Genomic DNA, 15,211 nt, shown 5'->3' with positions numbered 1-15,211 from the left:
TATATATATATATATATATATATATATATATATAACTACAAAAACGACACTTGTCTAGCTTCAAGGGGGAAACCAGATGGCGCTATCGTTTGCCCGCTAGATGGCGCTCCCATAGGTAAACGACGTCATAAAGATATGGCTCACAATTTTAGACGAAAAGTTGGTAACAGGTAGGTTTTTTAAATTAAAATACACAACTTAGATACGTTTGAACATTTTATTTCGGTTATTCCAATGTGATACATGTACCTTTGTGAACTTACCATAGCTGAGATCGCATGCCGTTACAGCATGATTACCTGTAAATACCACATTAATGCAATAAATGCTCAAAATGATGTGCGTCAACGTCAATGTATTTGGCAATACGTCTAACGACATTCCTCTCAACAGCCACTAGTTCGCCTTAAGTAACGTTCGCACATGCGATGACAATGTGCTGACGAATGTTGTTAACCCTTGTCGGTGGATCATGATAGCAAATATCCTTCAACTTTCCCCGCAGAAAGAAATCCGGGGACGTCAGATCCGGTGAACGTGTGGGCATTGGTACGGTGCTTCGACGACTAATCCACCTGTTATGAAATATGTTATTCAATACCGCTTCAAGCGGACGCGAACTATGTGCCGGCATCCATTATGTTGGAAGTACATCGCCATTCTGTCATGCAGTGAAACATATTGTACTAACGTCAGTAGAACATGACGTAGGAAATCAGCATACATTGCAGCATTAAACTGCCATCTATAAAATGGGGCCAATTATCCTTTCTACCACAATGCCGCACCATACATTCAGCCGCCACGGTCGCTGATGTTCCACTTGTCGCAGCCATCTGGGATTTTCCGTTGCCCAATAGTGCATATTAAGCCGGTTTACGTTACCGCTGTTGGTGAATGACGCTAAGTTGCTAAATAGAATGCGTGCAAAAACTCTGTCATCGTCCCGTATTTCCTGTTGTTTCCAGTGGCAGAACTGTACACGACGTTCAAAGTCGTCGCCATGCAATTCCTAGTGGATAGAAATATGGTACGGGTGCAAATGATGTTGATGTAGCATTCTCAACAACGACGTTTTTGAGATTCCCGATTCTCACGCACTTTTGTCTGCTACTGATGTGCGGATTACCCGCGACAGCAACTAAAGCACATACTTGGGAATCATCATCTGTTGCACGTCGTGGTTGACGTTACGCTTGTGGCTGAATACTTCTTGTTTACGTAAATAACGTAACTCTCCGGTGAACGCTGAGGACACTTGGATGAAGTGGTCCACGATACCGAGCAGCATACATAGCACACTCCCGTTGGGCATTTTGATGAAAACAGCCGTACAACAACACGATATCGACCTTTCTCGCAGTTAGTAAACGGAAAATTTTAAGAAGAGTAATGTATCACGAAGCAAATACCGTCTGCACTGGCGGAATGTTATTTTTTTTCTTTATTGTAATTTTAATCACCTCATACAAGGCGGGCTGGCAGCAGCGTATTACCCTGCTCTTCAGCCTTGAGTCGTACAAAAACATGGCATATAGGTGGCACAAACAATACAATGAAAACGGCGGGCAAAAAATGTAGATACAAAAAACAGTAAACATGAGGCCGTTCACGCTGAATGAGAAAAAGCACTAACACTTGTGACACAGCGCACATAGCACGGGTGACTGCGACGTGGTGGTGTGACGGCGAAAGGACATTGAACACCAAACGAAGGCACACACGAGACACTGATGGTGATGATCTCCGGCGCGCGAAAGTTCACTGAGCGTGTGCGAGTCCGGGGACCTGCCAAGGGAGGGGGAGGAGGAAGGGGAGTGGGACAGGGAAAGGGGAGGGCAGATGCCATGGGCAGGAGAGACATGGGGAGGGGAGGAAAAAAAGGGGGGAGGAGGGGTGGAGGAAGCAGACGGGGGAAAAGGAAAGAGAAGGGAGGGAAGGTGCCGAGTGGAGAGGCCATAGGAAGTGGGGACGGGTAGGATCAAAGTTGATAGGAGGGGTAGATGGAGGGGAGGAGGACTTCATCAGGGAGGAGGAGCCGCCGGAATCCACCTTGGGAGAGGGTAAGTAGGGTGGAGAGATGGAGACCGGGTGGGACGTGGGAATACAGGCGCGGCAGTGGGCGAGGTTGGGAGAGTATGGGCGAGACAAGCGGGTGAGGAGAGTTAAGTTTGCAGGAGGTCTACAGGATCCGTATCCTTTCAAGGAAAAGGAGGAGGTGGGGGAAAGGAATCGTACAGTATCCGCGTGGGAGGGAGGAGACGGATGTGATAGGCGAGGGGAGAGCATGGCGTTCAAGGATTTGAAGGGATTTGTAAAAGGTAGGGGGGGGGGGGCGGAGATCCAGGCCGGGTTGGGCGTAGCAGAGGATAGGGCGGATGAGGGATTTATAGGTGTGGAAGATGGTGGAGGGGTCCAGACCCCACGTACAGCCCGAAAGGAGCTTGAGGAGGCGGAGTCGGGAGTGTGCCTTGGCTTGGATTGTCCGGAGATGGGGGTCCAGGAGAGGCGACGATCGAGGGTGACGCCAAGGTACTTGAGGGTGCAGTGAGGGCGACAGGACGGCCATAGATGGTGAGATTGAGATCAAGGAGGTGGAAGGAAGGGTTGGTTTTGCCTACAATGATAGTCTGGGTTTTGGAGGGATTGACCTGGAGCAACCACTGGTTGCACCAAGCGGTGAACCGGTCAAGATGGGATTGGAGAAGGTGTTGGGAGAACTGCAGGTGGGGGCAAAGGCAAGGAAGGCGGTGTCATCGGCAAATGGGAGAAGGTTGACGTGGGGTGACGGCGGCGGCATGTCCGCCTTATACAAAAGGTACAGAAGGGGGGAGAGGACGGAGCCTTGGGGCATACCGGCGGAGGAAAAAAAAGGTGTAGGAATCCGTGTTATGGATGGTGACATAGGAAGGACGGTGGGAGAGAAAGGAGCCGATCAGACGGACGTAGTTAATGGGAAGGGCGAAGGTTTGGAGCTTGACGAGGAGACCGGAATGCCATACGCGGTCATAAGCTCGTTCGAGGTCCAGGGAGAGGAAGATAGCGGAGCGATGGGAATTAAGGTGGTCGGAGTTGAAGGAGAAGGTCGTCGGAAGAGAAGGACGGCCAAAAGCCACACTGGGTAACCGGAAGGAGGTGGTGCTGGCGGAGATGCTGGTGGATGCGGCGGGACAGGATAGATTCCAGGACCTTGCTGAAGACCGAGGTAAGGTTGATAGGACGGTAGGAAGAGACGGCAGACGGCGGTTTGCCAGGTTTAAGGAACATCAGGATACGGGAGGTTTTCCACAGGTCGGGGTAGTAACCGGTGGACAGGACTACATTGTAGAGCCTGGCCAAGGTGGAGAGGAAAGAGGCAGGAGCTTCGCGAAGGTGACGATAGGTGACACGATCGTGACCAGGAGCGGTGTTGCGTTTTGTGCCGAGTGTAGCAAAGATATCATGAGTAGTGATTTGAGCATTGAGTTCCGTGTGTGTAATGTTGTCCAAGTACTGGAAACCAGGTGCGAGGGAAGGGATAGAGGTGTCAGTTCGATCGCGGACATCCGGGAAGAGGGAGTAATCGAACTGGGGATCATCGGGGATGGAAAAGACATCAGACATGTAGGAGGCAAAGTGATTGGCCTTACTAAGGGTGTCAGGGAAGGGGTGATCATCATGGAGAAGAGGATAGTAGGGGGGGGGGGGGTTAGTTCCGGTAAGGCAACGGAAGGTGGACCAGAACTTGGTTGAGCGGAATGTTACGTGAGACCACGTACTTATATGATTGTGACTATTACAGTGCAATCTATCACAAAGTGAAAAAAGTGGTCCAACTAAGACAACCAAATTTCTCTACATACTACACGAACATTTGATAAAAATGGGGGTTCCTATTCAAAAAAACGCAGTTGATATCGTTTGACCTATTGCAGCGCCATCTAGCGGGACAAGCATAGTGCCATCTCGTTTCCCCCTTCAAGCTAGACGAGTTTCGTTCTTTTTAGATTTAAGGACCACCCTATATAAATATATATATGTATGTGTGTGTGTGTGTGTGTTTAGGTAGTCAAGCTGTACTTACATTCAAAGAACCAAGGTGATTTTATTAGTTCACACACACCACCATGATAAACACTATTTACTCATCTTTGGTCCAAGCCGTGTGGCTCCCACAGGTGACAGCAACACCACAGGTCTGAGGGTGTAAATAGAGTCCCAGCATGAATGTGTTAATCCCAGAATGAATGCACTGAATGAAATCTTCGTCTAAGTCGCCAGAAACCTTCAATAGTGAATGTTGCATTCCACATGATACACACAGGCATGGAGAGTGTGCAGTTTGTGTGTGACTACTTTCGACCTTCCTCAAAAGGTATCGGCGTCCAAGTGGTATTGTCATGAAATTGAGCGTGGAGAGTCATTATCATGCAGCTTCTAATGACTCTGTTACACACGCTGCCCACGCAGTGTAGTTTGGATTTAAAACGGTTTTATTTACAGGACGTGCAATATCTCCTTTTCCCAAGCCGCCAGTTCTCCTACCTCCTACTTTGTTGACAATGTTGTTTACCATAATCTCAGATGATTTTTACAGTATGATACAGTAATTACCTTATTATGTGACGTTTTGTCTTTCAGATTTGTTATGAGGAGGTTTCTGAATTTATGAAAATATGATAAAGGACTAGATTTTCAGAGGATATAAGAGAGATAGAATGTGAACTAAGACGTCGTCAGAGACTGGAACGTCCGCTTCAAATAGCTACTATTAATTGTTTACTGTCATTCAGATTATTTTCAATAATACCAGCAGTCAGTGGTTACAGGGTTTCCCAAACTGACCTAGTACGAAACTGGGGCTTAGGTTTGATAGAAAACCCTATCTATTTAGTTTGAGGTGGAGGTCCATCAGTGAAATGCGATCAGTCAGCGGAAATAGTACTTTAAGCAAATCAACATGGCAAGATGTACTGCTATTTACGAAATTGTGATTTCAGAATGCGCTCCAGTTGGATTTTTCTGTCTGAACTCTCTGATGGGCATCATTTTGGTTCTCCTTCCTTTTACGACCCTGTAACTAATGCCCTCGGTTTATATATTCATCGTAAATAAAATATTCTGTTTTCTAACGAATTTTTGGGCATTTCAGTCTATATCTTTTTCGTGGATCATATCTTTCATCAAACGGTCGTATTCTTTCAGTGGCCTCTTTCGCTGTACTGGGTGAAATCCACGTATCTATGTGTGTCATTACAATTTTTAATACCTTAGTAATGATTGACCAGTGTTATTACTAATCACAGTCAAAATTTCAGTATTGTTAACTTTATATTGCACAGTAAGGATCGAGTCGTTTATGAATGATCTTGTGTGGAAACGAGGATATTTTGTTGTGGGCAGTTAGGAAAAATATGAAAGGAACAGCTTATATATTGATACTGAAGTTTAGGGATGAAATGACAAAATAAATCAAATCATCACGAGGAAAAGAAGTAGTTTGTTTGCAATAGAATTGCGGAAATTAATATTCGTGCTACCTATTGCTGCATATGATGCTCTTATTACTCAATTTATTGAATGAGCAACAGATACCGTAGCAAATATTCAGCATTTATTGGTGAAGGTTTTATCATTTATTACGGTGGTGAACAGCAACAGGCCTGGAATGGTCAGTAGCCGTTGTACGCCAGTGAGGTCGTGGGTTGGTAAGAGCTCATCCACCTTCCGGCGTCGTGGTTTAGCCACTGGATTACGTAGTCCGTGGCCGCTAGAGAGGAGAAGAAGAAAAAAATGGTTGTTACTTTGGTTCTATCATATATGGAGTCATCATCACGTTCCGCAATTAACATCATGTATAAGCGAGGCAGCATATGAATTGCAGATAATACACATGCCTATTAGGATCTGTTTGTGACGTCGGCAGGAAGTATCCCCTTACCTATTTTGTTGCTGTTCACGTCTCTACCAGTGAGATAGGAAAAGCAACAGACCGTCTGTCCGCTCTTACTGAAAAGTCGTCAATCAGTATTTTACAAATGGTTACTTTTGAGAAGTTCTCACTCATCGTTGTTAAGAAAGTTTGTCAATACTGCATAGGTTTCAAGTGCAAAAGACGGTATAAATCAGTTAACTCACTTTAACGGAATTCTAGTCGTTTAATATCTCTTCATAGTTTGACACAACAGACACTATCTGTGTCGAGGAGGCATCACGGAAACAACACTCGGTTCAAATAAGCGTTATGTTATAGTCGTGGGTGAAGAGTTTACAATTAATTACTTCGAACTGACAATAGGCAAAAACTCATAATTTACATTGCGCAAGCGTTACGATGTATGCCTCGAGAGAGATGGTACCGTTCCATTGGTGCCGGATTTGAATTTATGACGATGTTCAAAAGCTTAGTCTGTGACTTCTTTTGCTGTTTACTGTATTTGAAGCGTATCTTATTCATGAGTTGAAGACTGCGAGGTTGTTTTTATACCAAGCAGTGGATTTTAATAAATATTGTGGAACCTAATATATATAATCAACTAAGTACTACCACTCTCCTTCGCTGAGATGTGTAGTGGCAGCTGAGTGTGGCTGAGAACATTGTGTGCCACATATTTTGCAATAAATTTTCATTTTATTTATTCTATTGTTGAGACATGCGGCAGGGGTACTGTTTGAAGTGTTCTGTTTCAGGGTGTCTACTTGAGAGCTATTAGGGGTAATGGCCCGAGGAAAGTAGAACTGACTTAAGAACTAAAAATAAGTATGAATGTTTAAGTGAAGTTTTGTATCGACCGGTACTGATGCCGACGTCGCTCGGGAAGATATGTCTGAAAAGACATTTGTAGACATGTTTGCAATAGTTTCATTTTTCGAAGTGCGGTAATCATCCTTCCTACACCTAAATTCCTCCAGTACCAACGGGGAAGGCGTACTTTACAGCCATCTCTCTCTCATATGTATTACAATCTAGTCATTTACTTCACATTTTAAAATTTTGACGAAATATGTAATGGTTCCAAGTAATACTTCTATCATATTCTACATTTTTTAAAATAATTATCAGTTAAAGTTTATCCTAAAACTTAAGTTATAGCTGTAGTAGTAGTAGTAGTAGTAGTAGTAGTAGTAGTAGCAAATTGGAAATTGTTGCTAAGGTCATATGGGGCCAAATTGCTAAGGTCATCGGTCCCTAAGCCTAGACATTACAGCTTTTTCCGAAAGTTATCGCAGGTGTTATTTTCGTACTGCATACTGGTATGCGGAAACGAAGCACCGTTACCGCTAGTCTCGTAGTGGGAGTTTATGTTATGATAAATATTTATTAGTTGGAACAAGATGAGGATTCTTCCACTACACCCCACCCACCTCACTGCGTGCGACACATTCTTATACACGCAAATTCACTGAAAAAGAATAACAGTGTTTGAGTAATAGGTAAAACGAGAACTCCAGCCATATCGACCGTGGATCTCTAGAGCGTATTGCTCGAAAACGCTGTAACATAAAATAATCAGTAAACCAGCAACTGAGCAAAGAGCTATTAACTTATTAATAAGCTTTTGGCTCCTATAGGAATAATCCAAAACTCTGAATTACGACAGATATTAATCCACAGGTATGATGCCAGCTGGTGCTACGAAGGATACTCAACCGGGGAAAGCAATAAGTCTGCAATGCCAGAATATGGCATGCCTTAGGTGCCACAGTACGAGCTCTTATATTACGTAAAAGAATCTCCGTAGCTTTTGTGAAGGACAGAAAAAGCATGCTGACAAGGTGAACAATTTTTTTCAGTTTCAATCAGCCCAAATGCTAAGAAGAACTACTTTCTGAAAGAAAATTAAGGCTACATGACCCTAATGCTTACCACTTAAACTACATTACAGTAAGAGATATAAAAAAAGCTGTAATGAGAATTCCTTCTGAAGCAAGAGGTATCGACACTATTAGGCGTATCATATTCAAAAATATTCCAGATGGCATCGTGCCAGCCTCGGCAGACATAGACTGACGGAAAAAAGTCGCATAACCAAGAAATAGTTCTGCGACATCAGAACTACTCTAAACACCTGCTGTAGCGGCCGTGAGCACTAATTACTTTTGATAGTGGACACGGTGTGCTGATGTTAGTTAAGAATATTTTTATGGTGAGAAAGACGCCAGTATCCTACTAAGTTTGAACGAGGTCGTGTAATATAGTACTAGAGGCCTACTGTACTGTTCCGTCTCCGATAAAGTAGAAATACTTGGCACAAACGTAGCCACTCTGCATGTCTACTGACAGTAGTGGTCACGAGATTACACAATCACAAGAAGATCGGGCTGCGGGTTACGTGGCGCTACCGAGAGAGAAGGCCATGTGTTCGGCGTGTGGCTCTGGGGCGTAGTACTGCGTTTGCAGCAGCAATTTGAGCAGCAGTTGGCATCATAGTGACATAGGAAGCTGTCATAAACCTGTTACAGCAAGGACAGCTCTGAGCCAGACGCCTTGTAGCGTGCGTTCCGCTGTGCCCAAACCATCGGAGAGAGCGGTGGAGGTCTCTTGTTTTCCTGATGAAAGCAGGTTCTATCTTTGTGCCTGTGAAGGCTGCGTTTCGGTTACAGGGAGATCAGTGTTGGACCTGCAGCCTACCTGTCTACGTTCTAGACGCAATGGACCAACACTTAGAGTCATGATCTGCGATGCGATTTCATATAACAGCTGGAGTACTCTTACGGCTGTTCCACGCACTTTCACAGAAAATTTGCACAACAACCCGTTGATTTGACCTAATGTGTTGCTGTTCATGAACAGCGTTCCAGGGAGTATTTTCCAACAAGAATAACGCTCGCCCGCATACTGTTGTTTTAACTCAGCATGCTCTACAGAGTGTCGACATGTTGCCTCGGCCTGATCTGTTGTCACATCTTTCTCCAATCGAGCACATGTGGAACATCATCAGACGACAACTCCAGCGTCATCCACAAACTGCGTTCATCATCCCTGTATTGTCCGACAGAGTGCAACAAGCGTAGAACTAATCGAAGAAATTGACTTCCTGTACCTGTAAAACAAAATGCATGCTCGTTTGCAAGCCACAGTCTGGAAGTTACAACGGTTATTAATGTGACAGCACTTGACATTTTCAATGGATTATCTCGCGCTTACGTTAACTTCTGATCTTGCACTGTTAATATCATATGAAATGTATTCGAGGAATTTCATTACTCTAGGTCAATTTTTTTTTGGTGTCGTGACGTTTTCTTCCGTCAGAGTATTTAAATTTTCCTGCGAGTATGGGACACAACGTTCTCAATGGATAAGGAGTATAGTCCACCCTACTCCTAAAAAGAAAAACCCACAGGCACAGAGTGATAAACTAATTACCAGAAAAGCCCAAAACGCTGGATTATACACTTCGGTAATGTTATTCCCCAGGAATAACGGCTTGCCTCTTACTCTGGGCGCTGAGGCAGGATATGGCGCTTGTCGACGGTGACGGGGCAGGTTCCTTCCATGGTGTCCTGTGCAGAAAAGTTGAGTTAGTTACTGCTGAGTATTGTCCTGGAAGTAAAGCTGTTTACAATCGTCGTTTCTTTCAGATATCCGATGGCGTGGTAATCCACTTACAAATTCTGAAAGCGTGAACTAGAGTCAGCTATATTCTACCAGCTTAGTTTAGTGTTTGTTTCTGCTGCAGGCAACCACACGCCGAAATCTACATTATTTTCTGTTACTTTTGTGAGCGTCGTTGCGGTTCTGTCAATTAAGGTAACACCTCTTGGAAAGTGCGTTTTGATTAGCTTACGATGTTACCGCAATGAAGTGTAATTTTTGATTCTGGACTTTGCGTTTTCTTTCTCCATGTGAACTGCCCGAAGTATCAGTTTATCTGCCTGGTGTTTTGTGCTATCAGTTGGCTATTGAGATCTCTGAATTTGCGGAATCTCCCTGACAACATCTACTGATAGCCTATATCAGGGATTCAATTAGTTCACAGAGATCACTCACGGAGAATGAATTACGCACTTCATTCTGGCGGAAATGGGACTTTGCCCCCTTGTTTTTCTGTTTAAAAGTTTAAGGAGCCGCGACTGAACAAGGATGTACTGATTGTAATCAGCTCCACCATTGTTGCTTATATTGTCACTCGATCAAGTTTGTATCTGTTTGAATTGACCGAGAACTTTTGGTTCATTGTTTCTCTATGTTTATTTAAGTGTTGCCTTTTGTTGGCAAGAGTCTACGATGATTACTACGTTGTGATTTCACATTGCACGTTGTTTACCGTCAAATACTGAAGTGTAGCAGTGAGGAAAAACGTATGTTCGTCATTGCGGTTCGTCCGGATAAGCTATGGTTAGTGCCGTCTTAGAATAACAGGGTTATTGAACGATCTTTGTAAGTGACATCTTACGACAAACGGCCTTACATGTAAGGGACGGATAGGTGAAGAGTCAGTTAGGTTGTAGTTTCGTGAATTTCCACTAGTATATCTATTAATTCATAGCGACCATTACTACTAACCAGGCGCATGGTAATACCTGTAAAGTGTGCAACTGATTCTGCTATTGTTTGTGTTAGCTGGTGGCTGTGCTAACCATTTAATCCGTGTAATAATCGATACCACCAGGCTTGGGACTTCCATCCACCGTCAGTGGTTCTTAGGCCCGTGGTGTCCCTGATGCCGAAGCCACATTGGTCGATGGGGGTGAAGATCTGAGGTCTAGAAAAGGGTTCACTCTATAGACGTTGGACGGTCTACATTTCCGTCAAATTCGGAAGACCCAAAATTGGTATTTATGAAGTTCGAAATTGAAGGATTGAATCAAAAAATTGTTTCCACACAACTGAATCCCAGTCACAAATTACCAGTGCTCGTCTCCCCAATAACATCGCTCTGCACACCAGTGGTAGCTGCACAGCGTGCTGGGTGGTACCGCGGGAATGGGGTGGGTTTGCCCTGAGACACTGCATGGTAACTCGCTGTAAAGTTGGTCTTTGTGTTTCAGCACGTGTGGTCGAACTGTTCGTGAACCTCAGTTGCTGAGGGTAGATGAACTGCTCGGCAAGCTGCGTGTCAGGGTCGGTAGCAGTGACGGTAGTGTGGCTCACCAACTCCACTTATTAAAACACCTGACAGTGGTACCGAATACAAACCCAGAGGGGTTGGCAAAAGTTGAGATTTGAGAGCTGTGGAACGCTGTTCCTCTTGTATGCTGCAATTAAACAGATCCACGTTTGTAAAGAATTATTTGATGGATTATTACTGCCGTCATGACAGCAATGCAACAGCGTACGCTTAAGACTAGACCAACACATTGTTAAAATAGATGGCATTATTTAACCATTGATAGCAGAGGACGATAATTTAACACAAAGAAAACCGTCGGGTAAAAGTGGTCGCATATGAGACGGTTCAGGTGAATTGCTAGGTACGGCAGAGAATTTGAATTTTGATGAACCGTGTGGATAATATAGTTAAAATGTTTGCCGAAATCACCAAACTCTTTCAGGATTTTCTTAAAATGCGATAATCACCACAGTTGAATTTTTTTATGTATTGTAAGATCTCGAGGATAAAATGACGGAGTTTAAGATCAGGAATTGTTAAAGAAGTAGTACATTCTCCATGTGGTAAATAACCAGGTTTGAGTGTAACTGCCGGGGATTATATTCGTATGGTTAAACGAAGTGTGAGAGCCCTGAATTTTGGGTGTAGTAATGACAAGTGTTTATCCTATTCTGAACATTTAAGTCCGAACAATGACGAAGAGCAGCTTTGTGTTCCAAGCCAGCGACTTCTGAAGAGCCAGATCGGCTGGTCATACACATTCAGTGTCCTATGTATACTGACCAAAGACGAAAGGTTAACTGTCGAGCAACTCCCAAGGAAAAGATCACAGCCCCACTGCGCTATTAGTATTTGGTGTGAAACTCTTTCGGTGTGGCATAGAAGTCCCAAATAACTTGTGATTGGTGTCAATTAAAGAACGGAGAGTTAGTTCGGGTAGGTTATGTCCAAGGAACAGAGGGCGTCATAAATAAGCCTGTACGTAAAATACAATCTATCTGTTGTCATATTAATAATGAGCTTTGAGATTCGGTGGTAGTGGTATTGGTTACTGATGATTTTACATGGAGGAATTGGTTTCAAGTAATCGAGAATCTCGTGGTAGATGCTATCATTGGAATCAAGGATGTTGTACACACAGGATTAATTCGCAGTTGGTCAGATCGCTGTGTTGAATTCAAGATAAGGCAAGCAAGCATTTTTCGTTTCTTTTTCATTCGACAGCCGCGTGTATAATAGCCAAGTTCTGGTGCCGGAACTTCAGTGCACTGATTAAGATGAAAGGGAAAATTTGCAGCATTTACCAGCTAACGGCCGACCGAGGACTCAAAGACTTTGTGATAAATTTCCGGATGAATCGACTGGGTAATTAAGTCTTACACACCTGATTAGGTACAAAGTTCAAGTACGGGTTCTATACTAGGCAGGAAGCCCCCTTACCGGTTGATGTAAGTGGAACACGTGGTAGAAAGAAAATTGAGTGTGGCGTCATTTGTTCCTCCTAACCATCCTATTCAGCCCCGATATGTATTATGGATAAGGCACAAGGTGGAGTTCGAATAGTCACTGACTGACTACTGCTAACTCAAGAAGAAAGTTATTTTTCATTCGGTTCTTCTTGGTTATCTCCGCTCATGGTTTTCTTAGTTCTAGGGTCTCATGTCTTAACAACTCTGGAAATGAACCAAGAGTACCATCAGATAAATGTAGATGAAGTCTTTAAGAGAAGATTTAGTTTCCATGTCCATCGGTACGTTTTTTAGAGCATGTAGATTCTGTTGAGGGCATGACCATAGACATTGAGAGAATAAACTCAATAATAAATTTTCCTGGACTATTAGACAGGAAACAAGGAGTATGCTTTGTCCAGACGGCTAACTAGAAATTTGTTCCGGGTGTAGGACAAAGATGATGACTCTTAACCATTCACAAAGGTAGATAGTTTTGCAGAAAGTGGCCTATGTTGGTCTGACGTAAGTATTGGCGATTGGGACCCTGTTGTTATTACCAGGTTTTCAAAACGTTTTCCTGTTCAGACTGATGCATCACAGCTGCATTAGGAGTAGTATTGCTTGAATAACATGAGAATGGGTGTAAGCCACTTTCTTTCGCTTCTCGCTCATTAAATTACTCAGAACAAAAGTATCCCACTTACAAACTGGAGGCTTTTACACGGTTATTTCCACTTGAAAATTATAATGCATGTCTTGAACCCACAACCTTGATATTGGGAACTGTCACCGAAGCCCTTAGTTGGATATTATGCTACCCACGATGAGTGTTTAGGAGAGACTGACGGGAAATCCCATAAATTAGTCTTTAAGTTTCTAGTAAGGCATCCGTACGGTATCGCTAACGTCAAGGTTGATACACCTTGTAGAATGTTTGGACCTCAAGATCAACACGATCACGAACTGTTAACTGTAGATAACTCTAAAGTGGTAAGTGATGTCAGCGCTACAGTGTCAGAAGTCCCCAAACTCTATGATGGCATAGAGAAGCGGTGCAAACGGGATGCAGAATAAACGGGGTTAAAGGGAGATTAAACCTTGGAGAGAATAGTTATCCAATTTTCCTAAAGTAGGAGAATCTTCCGTCATCAGTCTAGGTGATGGTAAATGTAAGGTGGTTCTTACAATAGGGGTACGGACTGACATCTCACTATACATTTATTTATCGTCGGTATTTATAAAACTACTGAAGTGGTCGTGCAGCACGTCATTGGGGCCGAGGTGACGCAGATGTTACGAATTTCGCAAGAAGTTGCTGAAACTGTGTAATGAGTAAACCAGCTCAGAATACTTGAGCGGGGTATTTGACCTGTAGACCGGTGTAGAAAACCACGAATGGGATATCCAATGATTTTATAGGCTGCTTGCAGCGATCGAAATTTGGACCCCAGTATGTATTCATAGCAGCCGATACCTTTTCCATATTCATGGGTTTTTTTCCAAGATGAACAGTCATGGATAACCACAAATCTAAACTATTCTTAATTGAACAGCTTGCGTTGGCGTTATATCACAACATTTGATAAGTCTGTATTAGTATAATGAATGAAAGGAAACTTAAGTACTCTCTTATGAATAGTACAGAACTGTAACTTTAGTGAATCTCATTTTAATGAAACAACAGATGTGTCGCAAAATAAAACACAAATAGCCTTGAAGCACAAATGGTGATTTCGTGAAAACGCCCAACTGGTTGCGAGTCCTGGGGCACATCTGCAGATGCTTAATCTGTCTACATTATTTTTCGACCTAGGTTATAATTTTCCTATAAAGTTTACAGAGATTAGGACAAAGTAGCACATTGTGACTACAATTTTTGCAGAACTAAGACAACATGAAAAATTACTTAATGTTTTCAGTCGTGGTTACATGTTTTTAAGTAAAATATGAGCAGACGTATTAACATAAATATACATACCCCTCGTCCAACAGCACATTTCTAAAACCAGTTCAGAGTAAATCAAGGAATATCAAAATGTTAACATATTTTAACCGTTTCAAATAGGTATTGATCGCGTTCATGCAGGTGTACCAAATTTATGACATTTATCCGAGATTGCAAAGTCTTCCTGACATTAGTTGCAGTGGATGTACGGGAATGAAAATGTAAAGACGTTACCATTCTACACACATACACACACACACACACACACACACACACACACACACACACACACACACATACTGAGATGTTATTTCTAAGAAGGTAAAAGTTATTACATTAGTAGTAATACATAGATGTCGTCATAAAATATTTATTTGTATAGATATCAGGTGTAAATGAGTACGCGAAAGAACTCTCCCCCCTTCTAACAGCCGGGTACCGCAAGTCTCTAGATGAACGGAAGGTTCAAAATGATTGCAAAAGTGCACAGGTAGTCCCAGTCTTCAAGAAGGGTCGTCGAGCAGATGTGAAAAACTATAGACCTATACTCTGACGTCGATCTGCTGTAGAATTTTAGAACATGTTTTTTGCTCGAGTATCATGTTGTTTTTGGAAACCCAGAATCTACCCTGTAGGAATCAATATAGAGTCCGGAAACAGCGATCGTGTGAGACCCAACACGCTTTATTTGTTCATGAGACTCAGAAAATATTAGATACAGGCTCCCAGGTAGATGCTGTTTTTCTTGACTTCCGGATGGCGTTCGATACAGTTCCGCACTG

The 15,211-nt window shown here is 43.1% G+C and overlaps 1 protein-coding gene across 11 annotated transcripts in view; it reads right to left on the bottom strand.

Moving 5' to 3' along the window:
• LOC126284563 (uncharacterized) overlaps nt 1-15,211 on the bottom strand; it is a 335,286-nt gene that overhangs the window by 98,440 nt on the left and 221,635 nt on the right. For 2 of the 11 annotated variants that reach the window (XR_007551507.1, XM_049983570.1), the window contains 2 exons: nt 9,347-9,483; nt 5,501-5,749 (listed from right to left, as the gene is read on the bottom strand). The exons of 4 other annotated variants lie outside the window; for them this stretch is intronic. Coding sequence is in view for 2 of the 7 variants with exons in the window: in XM_049983570.1 (XP_049839527.1) it covers nt 5,732-5,749; nt 9,347-9,483 (155 nt within the window). In the remaining 5 variants the exon portion in view is untranslated. Of the gene's footprint in view, nt 1-5,494; nt 5,750-9,346; nt 9,484-15,211 lie in introns of those variants that run through there. 5 more of the 11 variants (XR_007551506.1, XR_007551505.1, XR_007551503.1 and 2 more) reach the window with 4 other exon arrangements.

This window comes from Schistocerca gregaria, chromosome 8 (genome assembly GCF_023897955.1).
Source record: "Schistocerca gregaria isolate iqSchGreg1 chromosome 8, iqSchGreg1.2, whole genome shotgun sequence".
Lineage (NCBI taxonomy): Eukaryota > Metazoa > Arthropoda > Insecta > Orthoptera > Acrididae > Schistocerca > Schistocerca gregaria.
Note: the sequence above shows the minus strand (reverse complement) of the source record. Positions and strands in the feature narration are given on the sequence as shown.